General features: G+C 40.9%; 1 protein-coding gene across 9 annotated transcripts in view; it reads right to left on the bottom strand.

Moving 5' to 3' along the window:
• Window positions 1-18675, bottom strand: part of PDE7A (phosphodiesterase 7A) — a 175070-nt gene that overhangs the window by 115303 nt on the left and 41092 nt on the right. Inside the window, exons 1-2 of one of the 9 annotated variants that reach the window (XM_079901546.1) lie at window positions 7043-7090; window positions 6232-6351 (exon numbers count right to left, since the gene is read on the bottom strand). The exons of 6 other annotated variants lie outside the window; for them this stretch is intronic. Coding sequence is in view for 2 of the 3 variants with exons in the window: in XM_079901544.1 (XP_079757670.1) it covers window positions 6232-6369 (138 nt within the window). In the remaining variant the exon portion in view is untranslated. Of the gene's footprint in view, window positions 1-6231; window positions 6435-7042; window positions 7091-7222; window positions 8020-18675 lie in introns of those variants that run through there. 2 more of the 9 variants (XM_079901545.1, XM_079901544.1) reach the window with 2 other exon arrangements.

Here is an 18675-nt window from a genome sequence, read left to right as displayed (position 1 = left end):
CATGAACACTTACACCTGAATGCAACCATGCAAAAAGTATCATTTACTTGTGAATAACCTTTTGAAAGGCATATTTGGCAACAATGTAAAAATTAACGGTCTACCTTATTTTCAGGCAAGAACAGGCCATTTAAATATGGAAGAGAATATACACTTAATTTTCTCTCAATTCAAAATAATCATAAGATATGAGCAATCTGTAGCCAGAAAAAAATATTTTGAGTTGTTTTTAAATTAGAAGATTAAAGATTAATTGTTGAAGTTTTCTGGAGTGGCCAAAGGGAATGTAAGAATGTCCAAAAAACTTCCACCAAAGATATTGAGTCAAGAGACTTCTAACAAAATTAGAAAGATTTTATAGCCACACAACAAATGTGATACACACAGTCTTTAGTACAGAAAAAGAAAAAAATTAAATTCATTAAGAAGATCTGCATGCAATGAGGGTTCTTTATCATCTAAATTTCCTAGGTGTTTTTATGACTATTAATGATCCCAGACAAAAACTGAGTTAAGCTAAACTCTGTCGTTTCTCTTTCTTCAGCTCTCTTCTTCCAAGCCTGTCTCTATATCCATCCCCAGAAAAGAAGTCAATTCTTTAAAACTGCTGTAATCCTTTCTGAAAAAAGGAATAAAGAGAGGAAGGGAGGGAAGGAGGGAAGAGGAAAGGAAGAGTTGAAATTTACACTGAAGTGTTAGCAGAAGTCTTATCAAACTGCCTCGAACAGAATGGACAGTACATCCCTCTCCCTCTTTCCACCCAAAGTGGGCGCCCTAATCTTCCTAACTCCTGCAAAGAGCTTAATATTTTACCTCTCACAGGACATTTGTGTTTAAAAAAATTTTTTTGAGTAGACAGTATGTACAACTGACAGAACTCTAGGCATTGCAACAAAGCACCAAAATCTGGACATAGGTCTAAAACCTCTCAATTCACATCCCACAGACTACACGTATTCCTGATGACAACTTATAAACCAGTAATTTGAACACCCTACTCCACAATCAAATCTGCAGTCCAAATACACTATAAATTTACATTAATATTATGTTTGAGCATGTTTTTTGAAATATAGTATAAATACATATTTGTTCTGAAGTATAAGCCAAAATATGGTAGTACTGAATTTAAATCAAAATACGAAGTATTTCTGAAAATAGAAAAATGAAACCAAGGTCCCAACCAAAGGAGTGTCTTGGGAGTGGGCAGGGAGGAAGGTGTCAGGAACAGAATCACTCCCCTGTTCACCACTGTTCACACAACCCCTGTACTGGCTTCTGAACGCAGGCTTGTGAAAAGGCAACAACTATGCTAACAATATTTGAAATGATGCAATTTACAAACTGATATTAGATATATAAGAGCCTCCATAAATAAGCACAGGATATGCAAATGAAATGTCACAAAAGAGGTAATGCAAATGTACAAAAAACAGTCGAGAAACTGTACACCCTTGCTTACTGCAAGTGAAAACAAACTCGGTGTACCATAGCACATCTACTGAAGCAGTAAAACGTTTATATAAATGTTTATAAAATATTTATAAAATGGTTATTTAACATATAAGTATTACAGTTTAATACTATGTGATTGGAGATGAAAGAGATATGCTCATTCATCTTTGCACTGTAAAAGAAGAGAGAATTCTAGAAAGCCAGAAAGTGTTCCTACCTCTCGACCCAATCTAGTGCTTCCACTCTAAGGACTTTATCAAATTTGCATGAAGGTATTAAATGAAGTTTTGCAGCCAACAGCAACAACCTGAAAGTAGCTCTCATGTTCCGCATCCGGAGAACGTGCTACGGACAGATCAACATGACATCACTACTAACCATCATTAAGCACACTACACACCTGCTCTGCCAATACAGTAGCCACTAGCCATATGGAGCTATTTAAACAAAACTGTATTTAAAATTCAATCCCTCAGTCAAAACTAGTCATATTTCAAGGGCTCACCTAGCTATATGGCTAGTGACTATTATCTTAGGTACTGCAGAGAACATTTCCATCATCGCAAAAACTTCTTTTGATGGTGCTTTTTGATCTACATAGCTACCTGCGCCTCCCCTCTCTTCCTCCCCTACATGCACCCATTTACTGAGAAACATCTTCTTAACCTTCAGGCCTTAGCCTAAGGCTCAACTACCACGTGAGGCTTCTCCTGATTTACCCAGGAAATTTAGGTATACCTTCTTGTAGTCTCATTAGAGCTTGATAACCCCAGTACAAAAATTATGTCATATATAAGCATACCATTTTCCCCACCACAATCCTGTAAAAGCTCTTTCAAGGAGAAACCAACCAACTTTTATCCAAGGGGCTCTGAACTGTTCTGGCACATACAGGACCTCGATAATTTGTTATATTCTTAGAACGTTACCAAAGACACCAGAGATGTGGACTGTGAATACAGGTGGAAAATGTTTATGAATAAGGAAGGCAATGCTTCAAAGAAAAACTTGGTTAGGTTGGCAGGCTCACAAGTGATTTTTTTTTTAAACTACTAATTCTTTACATTTTCTCAGCACCTAACACAAGGAGCCTTGTTCACAGAGGTGTTCAGTAAATATTTGTGGAATAGTTTCTGGATTAAAAAAAAAAAGACACCAAGAATGAACCCTGTGGTAAACTATGGACTCTGGGTGATACTGATGTGTTAGGGAGGTTCATGTACTGCTCATGTAGGAGATACTGATGATGGGGAAGCTACGCATGTTCCAGGTGAGAGAAATCTCTGCATGTTCCACTCAATAGTGCTGTGAATCTAAAACTGCTCTAAAAAATCAAATCTATTTAAAAAAAAAAGATACAGATGCTAAATTAGAAATCAAATTTAGATTATTATGGTATTAAAAGCATATGTTTACATGTTAGATCCCCAAGTTTTGTTCAATAATAATACGTATCATAGATTTATGTTAAATTTTAAAAATTAAACCTCAGCTTTCTAACCCAAATAAGATTTGTTTCCATTGTATAGAAAATCTGACTGAAATCATCCCAGGTGCGGTGTTTTGGCATGCTATCAATACACTAGCTCAACTTCCATGCTTAATAAGCACCTACCTATGCAAAGCACTGTGGCCACGGTGGTGAACAAGATAATTTCTGCTCTCACAATATTTTTTTCCAAATAAGAAACGTATTTTGCAAGATAAATGTTTTTATACTCAACTATCAACAACAGATATCCCCAAAATGGTGAAAACAATCAACAACCATCTTCTATTATCCTTATTTTTCCAATAATTAAAAAAATTGTATTAACCATTTGAGAAAGTAGTACATGACCTGATTTAAAACAAAAAGTTAATGCTTCATTTACCTGGCATCCTTGGGAGACTAGGTGCTCCACATAAATGAATCTTCCAGATAACTCGGGCTTGTCCATTTAAACATCAACACTTAAAATGTTTGGCATGGAGGTTTTTTTTTTTTTTAAAACAGCACAAATCTTTCAACTTTTAAAAACAGACTCCATTAAATGTTATTTTGACTAATGTCAAAAACATAACTGTGTTGTATAACACTCAAGATGCCAAACTTTATGTCCTTTTTACAAGTTTTTGGCTTTGAAGAGCGTTTCTTCTGACCCCGAGCTTTGGGTGCGTCAGCTGTCAACTTTTGCTGCTATCAGTATGAACCTGACTCTAGCAGCCTCCCATCCCCCTTCAAATTTGCTGCTACTTGGAAAACAAGTTCGTCAGAATTTTGCCTAAAACACACTGGCTTTGAGAGGATCTCCAAATCTACTTTGGTCGCTCAGAGTGTTCGCTTACTTCCTGAATCTGTTAAAGTCTGGAGAGCCAAGTCTTGGATAAAAGAGTTACCACTTTACCTGGATGAAAGTCCTTTCGTTGATGTCCTATTTTCAACTGATGCTCAGTCAGAGATAAAACTTAAAACTTCATTAGCCATTCACTCATTCAACCAATATTACTAAGTCCCTACTAAGAACTGGGCTCCCATATTACAATGAAAATGGAAAAGACTGCTAGTTGAGAACATATTTTAAAATACAAGTACTCTAATATAAATAACTGTTCTACTAGTGCCTAAGGAAAAAAAAAAAGAAAAAGAAAAACAGATTTCTTAAAGTCTTTTAAATGAAACTACAAAACCACCCAAACTTTTTATAATTCCTTTAACTTAAGACTTAGAAACTGAAGATTCAAGGGTAAAGAAAGCTTTTGATTTAACCAAATATTTACTTTATACAGCTCTGAATAAGATTCCAAGATTTTCTATCTCTTTTTCAGTCTATTACAAATTCCCATCTGGCCCTAAAGAAATCACTATGACATATGTTTTAGTATTAAATGATAATCAAAGTCTTGATAATGATAAATATACCCATTCAGCATCATGGTAAGTTTACTGTCATTTTAATACTGTGCACCGCTAATTTGAAAAAAGTGTTAGTTCAGGAAAACTTCTGTCCAAGTTTTCAGAAGTTCCTATACACTTCACTTTGGGGTACAAAAAATTTCTTTTAAGTTTTAATAGTAAGTATGGTGTGGCTACACAATATTTGCTTTATCTGCCAATCATATTTTTAAAATTCCATTACCCATTTAAATCTAAGGCTAGGAAATGAGTCAAGAAGGAATGGAGCTTAAAGTTGGTCTCTGTGGATTAATTAAGACATCAGGTAAACTCCCTGGCATCAGCCTTACTTGTTTTAACTCCCTTGGAATCTCCCATCTCATTCATTCTCTCCTTGGGGAGCACAAGTAACTTTATTCACATTTTATAATTTTACAAATGAGTACTGATTGCCTTGATTATTTAGACTGAACCGGAAATGGGTATTAGTCATGTGCTGCTGATATAAGAAATGGAAAAGTTACTACCATTAAAAACCTTTTTAATGCATTAGTATCTCTTCAGTATTAAATGTGGAACCTGAAAATGCTTTAAGCAGTACTGTAAAGGCAGATCACGGACCTAACTTTAAAAGTAATTATGTAGCATTATTTTTAGATGTCACTTAATATTATAGTAATCTTTACAAGTTGACTCTGACCTCATTAGCATACCACCTTGTCCTGCTAAAGAAGTCTGATTTTAAATAAAAACAATTCACAGAGAAACCCAAATATAGGCTACTGCTCTCTCTCTACAAACAGTTTAGGCAAAGAAGCAAATGGCAAATATTTACTGGACACACCTACTGTAAGTAAATCTCTATCGGGTGCTATCCACATTACCAGTAAAACCCAAAAGAAATACAGACCGGGCTCAAGATATTTACAATATAATAGGAGAAAAACATATACCCCCATAAAAGACGCTAATATTAATCAACAGGAAAAATAAATATACGTGATTTAAAAAGTGATCGTGAACATGTGACGTTCTGGCAGCAGAAATGGAGGGCACTCACTCAGTTCAAATGTAAACAAAACAAAATTCTTTTAACCTCCCTATTTTAAATCCGGCAATCAAAATCAGCCAGAAGTAGAAGCTGGCCAACAGCATCACCACAGAAAAAAACAAAACACGAAATTCTCAGGAGCAACCGGTATTGGCCCATTCAAAACAAAGTCTTCCTGGGAGTGCTCCAACAGTAGTTTTTCTCTTAAAACCTCCTTATCAAATTAAAAACAAAACTGGTTCCTGGCTATCAACTTTACGAAAACCGAAGCTTCGAGGAAGCACTCTGGAGACCGATACCACTTAGGGTCCATTCACATCATCGAAGGAGTCGGGGAGAAGAGCAACCGGGAATCGGCCTATTGTTCGGAGGGCCGCAGGACCGTCCGAGCACCGCAGGGCGCGCGGGAGCTGCGGGAGGCGAGGCGCGCACCCAGCACAGGTGTGTGGGCGTGAGGGTGGCCAGGTGTGCCCAGGGCCACCGCCGACGAAGAGAGTCCCAACTTCCAGACCGAGACGTCGAGAAAGGGAGGAAAACGAAGTCATTCCTGAGTCTTAAGCCGCTGAGCACGGAGGGGGGCGGGCCTGGGAAGGGTCTGCAGGGCTCCCAGAGCCCACCCGGGTCCAGGCTTGAGCAGGCCGGGGGGCTGAAGCCCCGAGGGTCAAGGAAAAGGCTCCCGAATCGAGGGGCCAGACTAGGAATCCCCGAACAATGGGCAGTAGTGGATCTGGGGTGAACGGCGAGGACTGGGGAGTAGGGGTCGCGGAGGTGAAGCCAGGTGGGAGGGGGGTAACAACAGAGAAGCCCCCAGGCGTGGGCCCCCAGTGGCTGCGGCGGCGGCGGCGCTTACCTGTGATAGCTGCCGGGGATTGGGGCAGCCGAAGAGCGCGGAGCTGGAGCTGAAGCTGATGGCCCCTCGGCGGCTGAGGACGTGCTGGGGGACCGGCCTGTCCAGGGGCAGCACCGGCAGCTGGTAACATACTTCCATTGAATACGCCCGCCCTGCCCCCGCGCGGCGCCCGCCCTGCCGCGGCCGCCGGCCCCTGCGCTGGGAAGGGGCCGCGGCTCGGGGGCGCCGGGCCGAGGCGGGGGCAGGGCGGGCGGGCGTCGACCCCTGGCGGGGAAGCCGCGCTCACGCCTCCCCCACCCCAACACTCCACCCGGGTTGCCGGCGGTAAGGCGCTGCGGCGGCCGCAGCGACGGTTACGAAGAGCAGCGCGCTCCCGGCTCCGGGGTGCAAGCGGGGGCAGCACGAGCCAAGTCGGCGGGGGAACCCCGGCGCCGCCAGGCTCTTCGGCCGAGAGGAGAGGGTCCGGGGCCAGCGGCGCAGGAGCGGAGCAAGGACAGAGCAAAGCGGTGCAAGAAAAGACTACTGGAGCCAGCGGCGAGACTCAGGGCGCGCGGGGCTCGGGTGCAGCCACCAGCTCCGGCCGCCGCCGCCGCGGTCCTGCCCCTCCCCTCCCCTCCCCCGGAGCCTGACTTCACTCCGCCGCCAGCGCGAGCCCGGCGTAATTCACACTTTGCAGCCGCGGACCCTGGGCCAACCACCGCCGCCGCCACCGTGACGTCACGACGCTGCGCCGCAGGCCCCGCGCCGCCGCAGCGTCCAGGGAGACCGGCTAGCAGCGGAGGGGTTGAGCCGCCCTCCTCCTGTGCCGCACCTTGGAGCTCAGTCACAGTCCTCTGCCGCTTCACGCTGCCCTCCTCCCCCACCAATCCTCGTCTTGCAGGCCCCCCAGCCAAGGCGCGTGCGCACGAGGCCCCACCGTCTGGGGACATTCCCCTTATCGCTAAACTCTGGCGTTCGGGCGCGCTGAGGGTGTGGGGTGGGCTCAGCCTACACTAGAGGCGCGGTTCCGGCTTTTCGGCTCCAAAAACCCAAAGCGCGCGGCCCACTCGCTGCGCTCAGCCGCGACCGCGGGGTCACCGCCGTGTTTCCCTCCTCGAATTCCCATTCTTGGGCTTCGCTCGGGACCGCTGCGGCAGTGACGTCAGCGGGCCGCGCGGACACCGTCCTCCCCGCTACGTCACTGCCAGTCCCCCGGCGGGGTCGGGCTGGGCGCTCCCCTGGCAGGTGCGGCCCCGGGGCCGTCCCAGGCGGAGGGGCCAAGAGCGGAGCCGAGAGCGCGGGCGTGGGGAGGGGGCGAGGGGTGGGGGAGGGAACACCGAGACTGAGAAAGAAGTGAGAGTATGCACTGGAAAATATGAGAAGGGGAGGATGAAAATGAGAAGCCAGAGCGGGAAAGGAGACTGCATGCCCTTTTACCAAAAGTGTTTTCGTTTCTTGGCTTTGATTTGTAGAAGGCAGGAGAAAATAACTCTTGACATGGTTTGTAAACTGCAGGTTCATTTTGTTACATTTCCTCCCAAACCATCAAAGCTTTTCAGCTGCAACCCTTTGTTTCAAGTACATTCCAGCCTCTGGGGCATCAGCCTGAACAAGCTTTCCCCTGCTGGCAAAACTGATTTGGCTCTGCTTTCAGGTCACCCAAGCTTCCACTTCTGTGCTATGACCAGCCACTGGCAAGGTGGCAGGTCTCTGAAAGTACTGCATAGCCAGTACCGATGAGATCAGGTAACATGTGCTGTTGATCCCATAAATCAACAGACGTCTACAAGACCTTTTATCGTCTTTCCATGACATGTTTCTTTTATATCACTTAAAACTTTCTACCTTCTCGTGGGCATTTTTCTACTTGTCTGCTTTCTACTATTAAAAGGATATCACTTCCAATGTGGTTTCATGGATTTTTGTCTTCACTAGATGGTAAGCTTCCCTTCAGTGCAACTGTTACCAACCGGGGTTCTTGTACTCATTACTAAGAGGCCAGACGGGAAGCTCAAGCAAGGCTTTATTGGGCCTCTTGCTACTGCAGGAGGGAGTGAAAACAAATAACAGGTTCCCTTGCTAACTGGGCGGGCGGGGGGAGGGGGGGAGGTCCTGAGCTGGTCCCTTAGATGGGGTGAGGGAGGGGAGGATCCTGGGGTCGTGCTGGGGGGTGGCTTAGGTAGTCTACCCACCCCTTTGATGGTGTTGTGTGGAGGGATCCTGCACAGTACCATGCTTTTGCTCCGGACACCTCAGAAGTGTCAGGTGGGTTTTTGGTCTTTTTCTATCTTGTTGTTCATAATTTGCCCCAGCTGTGTATGCATGCATTTATTTTTAGTCCCTTATTGTTTCTTTGTATTCTCTTGCTTGAGGAGCTGTTGGTCCAGGTGTAAATACTGCAGCAGAGGGTCTCAGGTCCCAGCCTGTCTCCCAACAGCTGACCCAAGTCATCTCTGAAACCCTAATTACTCCCACGACGTCTAGCAGATGTGAGCATCCTCTGTATACTTGTGATTAAGCTGAGTTCTCCCTCGTATTTACATCTGACAAAAAACCCATGAGGTAATAGTTTCTAAATTGAAAGGAGGCTCAGGGAAACATGACTTGCCTTAGATCTTCCACAGATAAATGGCAGAACTTACCTCAAATAATGTCTGAATTCTGTGTTCTTCTAAACACCCAGAAAGCAGTATCGGTGTGATATCAGACAGTATATGCCAAGTAACTCTGTCATATTTAATAACATCTAAGAGACTTGATGAAATCATTTAACAAGACTCAGCTCTCCCTCAGCAGAGAGGGGAGCTAACATTTACTATGCACCCACTGTGAACTGTGATAGGTATTCTATATAGTGTTTAACTTAGCCCTGTGCAACAGCTGCAAAAGTAAAAACTTGATCCCAACTCTACAGATGGGGAATCAGGTTTCGAAGCCATAAATCATTTGTGCCACTGAACTCTGTTCTGTATGATTTCAGAGCCATGCATTTCCACCACACCGGGTGGTTGCTCAAGACCAGAACTTCAGCTGTTTTCAGTGTTCTTTACTGTATTGGAGAGTGTACTAGGGTTCTTCAGAAAAGCAGAACCTATAAAGTATATACAGAGCCAGGGAGAGAGAGCGAGACAGAGGGAGAGCAAGATTGATTTGCCACACATGTTCCTCCTCCAGAGGTCAGAGAAGCTGGAGGAGCTGCCCCCTTGCCAGTGAGGAGAGCTAGTGGATCATGTGCAAAATCACAGTGGTGCCTGGGACCCTGCAGGGACCTTTCAAGTGTAATGGCTGGTGCTTCACTTCCACTTTTTAATTCTTTTGCAAATTTCTATTGTGGCCAACCATAACCAAAACTATAAAAGGAAGAGAATTCTGGGAAATGTAGTTCCAACTTAGCTAAGCTGTCAGAACATAACCACCCCAGTCCAACACTTGCCAACTTGACATCCATACACACTCTTTTAATCGTACTTAATTTTCAAATGAAGACGATAGCAAAATCATGCCTCTGTCCATATGATGCAACTCTCTTTCATATAACCCAAAACAGCTCCCTCCTTCCCCAAGAGGATGGAGTCTTTGAGTGATGTTAATTCCTCTTCTTGACGAGTCACAGTATATACCTTGGCTATTCTGTAACTTATATACTAAGATATAAGTTTACCTACTATTAACACATCATAGGGGAATGAGAGAGGAGTAAAAGAAAATAATTGGTTAATAAATACACAGATGTAATAAAGATAAAATAAATAAATACACAGATAAATTCATATCAAAATTAGGAAAAATGCTCAGAACTGTTATAGTCCTTGTAGCTGCAACTGAAAACATGATCATAATTACTATTTACAACTATTTTCTTGCTCCCATTACCTGTCTCATATCCCGTTTGCCTTCAGCAAGCATCTCAGCTGAAAATGATATGGGTCACTCCACTTGCCTTGTGGAGTGACCCAAACCTTCATTCCTAAAGGCTCTGGGCCAGCAGAGGTTCTACTGCTATCAGTAAAAGTATTCTTGGTTGTAGTTCTCCACTGTTATAACACGGAGCATTGGAATACTAAGTAGTAAAAGGCACCCCCAAGGACTCTCCTGCATTCCAGCCATATTCCTCCCTTTTCCCATTGTGTAGCAGCAGCTCAAAATCTGCTTAGTAGCCAGGGTCAATCATCCCAGGCAGTAGAGTAACCCCTTTCTTTGCATGTTGGTTAAGTAGCACAAGGCTCCCCAAATGGCCAAGTGGCAGTCTCAACTTCCAGTTTAATTGAACTCTTGCTGTGTACCCTGGTGGAGACATTCTTCTTTGAGAACGAAGACCTCTTTGGGCTCTGGACCAGGAGAGCCCAAAGTTGCAGGAATGGGAAGCAAAATTTTGCACTAGGGGTAAAAGTAAGAGGATCTACTGCCAGTCCCACTCCTTGATTCCTGGATCATGGATATACGTTTAGATTTAGAACATACGCCAAAACCCGGAGAATATTATCCTCGCTACATGAGGTATTGCCACCCAGTTGGTACGACGGATTACTGAGTCTTCAAAAGGCCATTCCAATGAACCTTAAAACATGCTAAGTGAAAGAAGCCAGATACAAAATGCTAAATATTGTATGACTCCATTTATATAAAATATCCAGAACAGGCAAAACCATAGAGACAGAAATCTAATTAGTGCTCGCCAGGGGCTGGGGAGAGGGAGGAATGGGGAGGCTGCTTAATGGGCATGGGGTTTCCTTTTGGAGAACTGAAAAGGTTCTGGAGCTAGATAGAGGTGATGGTTGCACAGCATTGTGAATGTCCTTAATGCCATTGAATTGTACATTTTTAAATGGTTAAAATTGTAATTTTGTCACAATGAAGAGAAAGGCCATTTGACCATCCTATTAAGCCAGCTACTTCAGGGTAATAGGCAACATAATAAGACCAGTAAATTCTATGAGCAGGAACGCATTGCTTTATTTGCTATAAAATGAGTTTCTTGGTTAGAAGTAACACTGGGTGGAATAGTGTGATGGTGTAAGTCCATGCATGGTGGTTTTGATAGAAGCATTGCAACCGGGGAAGGAAACTCATTTCCAGAATAAGTATGTATTCTGGGAGAAAAAAAGGGCTGCTTCTTCATAATGGAAGAGGCTTAATGCAATGTACCTGATGGCTAAGTGATACCTCCAGGAAATGGAAGCTTAGTCTTACACTCTGCTGTAGGCAACTTGAGCACTTAAGCAATAGCTGTAGCCAGATTGGCCTTGTTGAGTGGAAATCAATCCTGCTAAAGCCACATCTAACCCTCATCCTGCCACCATGGCCATGTTGTTCATGAGCCTGTTGGGCAAGGCCAGGGGTTGATGGAGGAAAAGGCTGACTGACATACACAGAATGTATCATCTCATCCACCTGATTATTATGATCATACTCTAATGAGATTCCTCTTAGGAATCACATGAGACACAAATATATTCACACCCTGCTCATTCAGTCTATCCACATATACACCTTTCCCAGACCTCCTTATCACCAGTTGTCTAATTATGTTCCTTCCAAGTTCCAGACCATACAGCCAAATGGTCAGACACTGCCCATTAGTATGATCTGCAGATCTAGCTATCCCTCTTCAGAAAAAAAGAACAACCAGGCGTACTGCTCCAAGTTCTCCCACTGGGACTATTTCTCTTCACTACCTTCAGGACTACCCCCGAAGAGTGGTCATAGTGCTGGAGCTATCCACTTTCTGCACCACAGAATACAGAACTATCTGTAAGACAGTCCCAAATAAAATCTTTTTCTTCTATCACTCAACAGTAGATAGGGGGCTCCCCATGATACCTTAGATGAAAGTTGAGAGGGAGGAGACATTGTAGTAGTAATAGGAATGATGGGCATCTGGGCCACTAGATTATAAAATTGACCTGCACCTCAGAAGACCTGCTTGAGCCTGATCTCAGGTATACCACTTCCACTTGATGGAGTGCTGCTAGGCACGACCAACTTTATGGTTTGGTGTATCAGAATACATTTAGTACACTTTGGGTTGCTCAGGTCACAAGGTAATTTGATAGTTCGTGATCAAGCATTTTGCTTCTACTAGGGCCCAGCGGAAGCAAGAATAATTTCTCAAAAGGGGAACAGTTATGTAGAGAAGGTGACATAGCTTTGTACTGATTCAATTATAGAGCATCACCAAAGGCTTTATATGGTATCCCTAACCTATCACAGCAGCATATCTGCTGGGTCATATGGCCCAAGTGACAGAGAAGCTTATATGGCAGTATGGATTCCTTACATACTCTTCTCTTGCTCTGAGCTCCACCCAGCCTTTCATTTTTTTTATTGTCGTAAATATAAATAACATAATTTTTACCATTTTAATCACTTTTAAGTGTAGAAGTCAGTAGCATTAACTACATTCACATTGTGCAGCATAACCACCACCAGAACTTTTCATCATCCCAATATGAAACTGTACTCATTAAACAATAATTCACCATTTCCTCCTGCCCAGCCCCTGGTAACCAGTATTGTACTTTCCATCTCTATGAATTTCACTACTTTAGGTACCTTATATAAGTGGAGTCATACAGTATTTATCTGATTGTATCCACCTTATTTCTCTTAGCACAGTGTCTTCAAGGTTCATCCATGTTGTAGCATATAACAGAATTACATTCTTTTTTCAGACTGAATAATATTCATATATATTCATATATAATATTCATATATCTATATGTAATTTATCCATCTGTCAATGGACATTTGGGTTGTTTCCACCTTTTGGCTACTCTGAATATTACTACTATGAACATGGGCGTATAAATATGTTTGAGTCCCTGCTTTCTATTTTATTTTACTTTATTTTTAAATTTTATTTATTTATTTTTGGCTGCGTTGGGTCTTCGTTGCTGCGCGCAGGCTTTCTCTAGTTGCCGCCAGCGGGGGCTACTCTTTGTTGCAGTGCCTGGGCTTCTCATTGTGGTGGCTTCTCTTGTGGCGGAGCACAGGCTCTAGGCACACGGGCTTCAGTAGTTGTGGCTCCCGGACTCTAGAGCACATGCTCAGTAGTTGTGGCACATGGGCTTAGTTGCTCTGTGGCATGTGGGATCTTCCTCAACCAGGGCTTGAACCTGTGTTCTCTGCATTGGCAGGCGGATTCTTAACCACTGAGCCACCAGGGAAGCCCCCTGCTTTCACTTTTAAAACATATATCCAGAAGTGGAGTTGCTGGATAATATGGTAATTCTATATTTAAAATTTTGGGGGAACTTCCATACTGTTTTCCACATCAGCTGTACCATTTTACATCCCCACCAGGGATACACAATTGTTCCAATTTCTCCACATCCTTTCCGACACTTGGAATTTGTTTTTTGATAATAGCCATCCTAGTGGATGTGAAGTGGTATCTCATAGTTTTGGTTGGCATTTCCCTAATGATTAGTGATGTTGAGCATTTTTTCATGTGCTATTTGATCATTTGCATATCTTCTTTGGAGGAAAGTATATTCAAATCCTTTCTTCATTTTTGAATTGAGTTATTTGTAGTTGTTTTAGTAGTTCTTTATATGTTCCAGATATTAATTCCTTAACGATATGTAATTTGCAATTATTTTCTTCCATTCTTTGGGTGATCTTTTTATTCTCCTGATAGTGTACTTTGATGCTCAAAAGTTTTGAATTTTGATAGAGCCTAATTTATCTATTTTTTCTTTTAATGCTTGTGCTTTTGGTGTCATAGCCAAAAACCATTGCAAATCCAAAGTCATGAAGCTTTCCTCTATGTTTTCTTCCAAGAGTTTTACAATTTATGTTTAGGTCTTTAATCCATTTGGAGTTAATTTTTGTATATGGTGTATGGTAAGAGTCCAATCACATTCTTTTGTATGTGGATATCTAGTTTACCCAGCACCATTTGTTAAAAAAGACTGCCCTTTCCCCATTGAATGGTCTCAAGATTCTAATATCCTTTGTGATTTATTTTTTGACCATTGACATTTAAGGATGTGTCAATTTCCACATATTTCTGAATTTTCCGGGTTTTTTGCTGTTGATTTCTGACTTCATTTCACAAGGGCTGGAGAAGATTCTTTTGTATAATATCAATCCTTTTACATTTATTAAGATTTGTTTTGTAGTCTAGCATTTGATCTATCCTTGAGAATGTTTCATGTGCACTTGAGAAAAATGTATGTTCTACTGCTGTTTGGTGGAGTGTTCTGTGTGTTATGTATGTCTGTTAGGTCCAATTCATCTATATTGTTGTTAAAGCCATCTATTTCCATATTAATCTTCTATCTAGTTGTCTATCCATTATTGAAAATGGGGTATTCCAATGTTCATGCAGCGTTATTTACAAGAGCCAAGACACGGAAGCAACCTAAATGTCCTTTGACAGATGAATGGATAAAGATGTGGTATATATATATATATACAATGGACTACTACTCGGCCATAAAAAATAATGAAGTAATGCCATTTGCAGCAACATGGACAGACCTAGAGATTATCATACTAAATTAAGCCAGAAAGAGAAAGGTAAATACCATATGATATCACTTATATGTAGAATCTTAAATATGATACAAATGAACTTATCTATGAAACACAAACAGACTCACAGACATAGAAAACAAACTCATGGCTAGGGGGAAAGGGGGTGAGGGAGGGATAAATTAGGAGTTTGGGATTAGCAGATACAAACTACTATATATAAAATAGATAAACAACAAGGTCCTGTACAGTACAGGGACATATATTCAATATCCTATAATAAACCATAATAGAAAAGAATATTTAAAAAGATATGTATATATCTGAATCACTTTGCTGAACATCAGAAACTAACACAATATTGTAAATCAAGTATACTTCAATTAAAAATTTCTTAAAAAAGAAAAGAAAATGGGGTATTGAAGTCTCCTTGTATTACTGTGGAACTGTCTATTTCCCCCTTCAGTTCTGTTAATGTTTACTTCATCTAACTTGGATCTCTGATGTCTGATGGATATATGTTTGTAATTGTTATATCCTCTTGGTGAATTGTCTCTTTAATAGTGATATCATGTTCTTTGTCTCATAACAGTTTTTGTCCTAAAGACTATTTTGTCTACCATCACCAAAAAATCTACAAATAAGAAATGCTGGAGAGGGTGTGGAGAAAAGGGAATCCTCCTACGCTGTTGGTGGGAATGTAAATTGCTGCAGCCACTATGGAGAACAGTATTAATTTTCTTAAAAAAAAAAAACAAAAAATAGAACTACTGTATGATCCAGCAATCCCACTCCTGGGATTATATATCTGGGCATATATCTAGAAAAGATGAAAACTCTAGTTCAAAAAGATACATGCACCCCAATGTTCATAGCATCACTATTTACAGTAGCCCAAGATGTGGCAGCAACCTAAATGTGCATTGACAGATGAATGGATAAGGAAGATGTGGTATACACAAACAATGGAATACTGCTCAGCCATAAAAAAAGAATGAAATAATGCCATTTGCAGCAACATGAATGGACCCAGAGATTATCACATTGAGTGAAGTAAATCAGACAAAGACAAATATTAAATGATATTTATATGTGGAATCTAAAAAATGATACAAAGTAACTTATTTACAAAATAGAAATAGACTCACAGACACAGAAAACAAACTTGTGGTTGCCAAAGGGGAAAGGAGGGGGCAGGGATAAATTAGGAATTTGGGATTAACAGATATACACTATTAAATATAAAACATTGGGTTGGCCAAAAAGTTCGTTCGGGTTTTTCTGTAACATGAAAAACCCGAACAAAATTTTTGGCCAACCCAATAGATAAACAACAAGGACCTACTGTACAGCACAAGGAACTATAGTCAATATCTTGTAATAAGCTACAATGGAAAAGAATCTGAAAATGAATCACTTTGCTGTACACGTGAAATGCTGTAAATCAACTGTACTTCAATAAAAAAACGATTTTGTCTGATATTGATATAGCCACCCAGCTCTCTTTTATTATTTGCATAGAATATCTTCTCCTATCCTTTCACTTTCAACCTGTGCGTTCTCTTAGAGCTAAAGTGATTGTCTTGTAGATATCATATAGTTGGATCATGTTTTTTAAAGTCTATTCTGCAAATCTATACCTTTTGTTTGGGAATTTCAATCCACTTACATTTATAGTAATTATTGATAGGAAAGAACTTACTTTGTCATGTTATTTGTTTTCCCTATGTCTTATGGTTCTTTGGACCCCCATTTCCTCTAAAACTGCCTTCCTTTGTGTTTAATTGATTTCTACATAGTGGCATGTTTGGATTCCATTCTCATTAGATATTTTCTTTGTGGTTACAAGGGGGATTACATATATCATCCTAAAATTGTAACAATTAATTTTGAATTGATACCAACTTAACTGCCATCACTATAAAAACTCCACTCTTGTACAGCTCTCCTCCCACTTTATGTTATTGATGTCACAAGTTTTAGCTTTATGTATTGTGTACCAGTTAACATAAATTAATACTTATTTTTTTAGGTATTTGTTTTCAAAATCCTGTCGAAAATGGGAAGTGTAGTTACAAACCAAAATTACAATAATACTGTTTTTTATATTTGTCCATGTATTTACCTTTACTGGAGATCTTTATATCTTCATATGGCTTCAAGTTATTGTCTAGTGTCCTTTCACTTCAATTTGAAGGACTGCTTTTAGCGTTTCTTATAGGACAAGTCTAGTGGAATGAACTCCCTCGGCTTTCACTTATCTTGGAAGGTTTTAATTCCTCTCTAAATTTTGAAGGACGATTTTGCCAAATGTAGAATTTTGGGTTGGCAGTTTTTTTTTTCTTTCTTTCAGCACCTTAAACATCATCTTACTGCCTTCTGGACTTCAAGCCTTCTTTTGAGAAATTGGTGGATAATCTTAATGAAGATCTCTTGTATTAATATATCAGGAATCACTTTTCTCTTGTTGCTTTCAAAATTTTCTCTTTGTCTTTGTCTTTCAACGGTTTGACTATAATGTGTCTCAGTGTGGGTCTCCTTTATCCTAGTGGAGTCCATTGATCTTGGATTTGTAGATTCAGGTTTCCACAAACTTGAAAAGTTTTCTGCCATTATTTCTTCAAGTAACCTCTCTGCCTCTTTCTCTCTCTTCTACTTCAAGGACTCCTGTAATACAGGTATTGGTTCACTTGATTCCCTTAGTTCCATAATTCCCTTAGACTCTGTTCACTTTTCTTCAACCTTTTTTCTTTCTGCTTCTGAGACTTGATGACTTCAAATATCCTATCTTGAAGTTCGCTGACTCTTTCTTCTGCCTGCTCAAGTCTGCTATGGAACACTTCTGGTTATTTTTTTCAATTCAGTTACTGCATTTTTCAATTTCAGAATTTCTATCGGTTTCATTTTATAATTTCTACCTCTTCATGGATCTTTTCATTTTGTTCATATATCATTTTCCTGATTTCCTTTAGTTGTTTGTCTGTGTTGTCCCTCAGCAACTTGCATGTATTTAAAAACAGTTGTTTTAAAGTCTTTGTTTGTTAAGTATGATGCCTGTGTTTTTTTCAGGGCTGGTTTCTGCCACTTCATTTTCTTCCTTTGAGTGGGTCATGTTTTCCTCTTTCTTTTTATGTCTTGTGATATTTAATTGTTGATCACTGGACATTTAAAAAATAGCCACCTATCTCAGACTTTGTAGACTGGTCCTGTGCCAGGGAAACGTGTCACTAATTACCTGACCCTCGGTTCTAAGCTTTGGGATCAGTCCAAGGAGAAATCATAAGGTCTTTACTGCGCGTGCATCTTGCTTGGGGCTGTGTTTGACGTTTTTGATTTCCCTGTGTTTACAGCTGCTTTTAATCGTCTTAATATCCCAAAGTGTCTCTTTTTGGGGCCTCTACCCATAATCTCTTACTCCAAGTATCTGTGGGCCAGCCTCCCTTTAATTTTCCTGAGCAGCATTTACTGCTTCTTCCTGCTTGAAATCCAAGTTAGACAAAGCAGAGACCAGTCCTTCAGGCAGCCCCAGGTAGGTTAAAATGTTAAAAATAATATATGCTCTGCTCTCTCTGGCTTATAGTTTTCTTTCTTTTTTTTTTTTTTTTTTAACGTTGTTTGGCTTTGGGTTTAAGGTAATGTTGGTCTCATAAAATGAGCTGGGAAATAAACCTTACTCTTCTATTTTCTGAAAGATTTTGCATACAAGTGGTATCATTTTTTTACATAAATATCTGATAGGATTCACCAGTGAAACTATCTGGACCTGGATTTTTCTTTATGGAGGATTTAAAATTATTAATTCAATTTCTCTACTTAATAATGCTTATAAAGTAAGCTCCGTATATTCCCTCCAAATAGTCCCCAAGGTACATCCCCCAAATGTTAGAAGTGGTCGGATTATGGTTTTTCCTTTTCTTTTAAAATGTTTTCTTGATCAAGTCTATTTGCCAAGTTTTCTAAGATAAACATGTCATTTTGTAACAAAAA

Source organism: Stenella coeruleoalba (genome assembly GCF_951394435.1).
Source record: "Stenella coeruleoalba genome assembly, chromosome: 17".
Classification (NCBI taxonomy): domain Eukaryota; kingdom Metazoa; phylum Chordata; class Mammalia; order Artiodactyla; family Delphinidae; genus Stenella; species Stenella coeruleoalba.
This window is presented reverse-complemented; position numbering and strand designations above follow the sequence as displayed.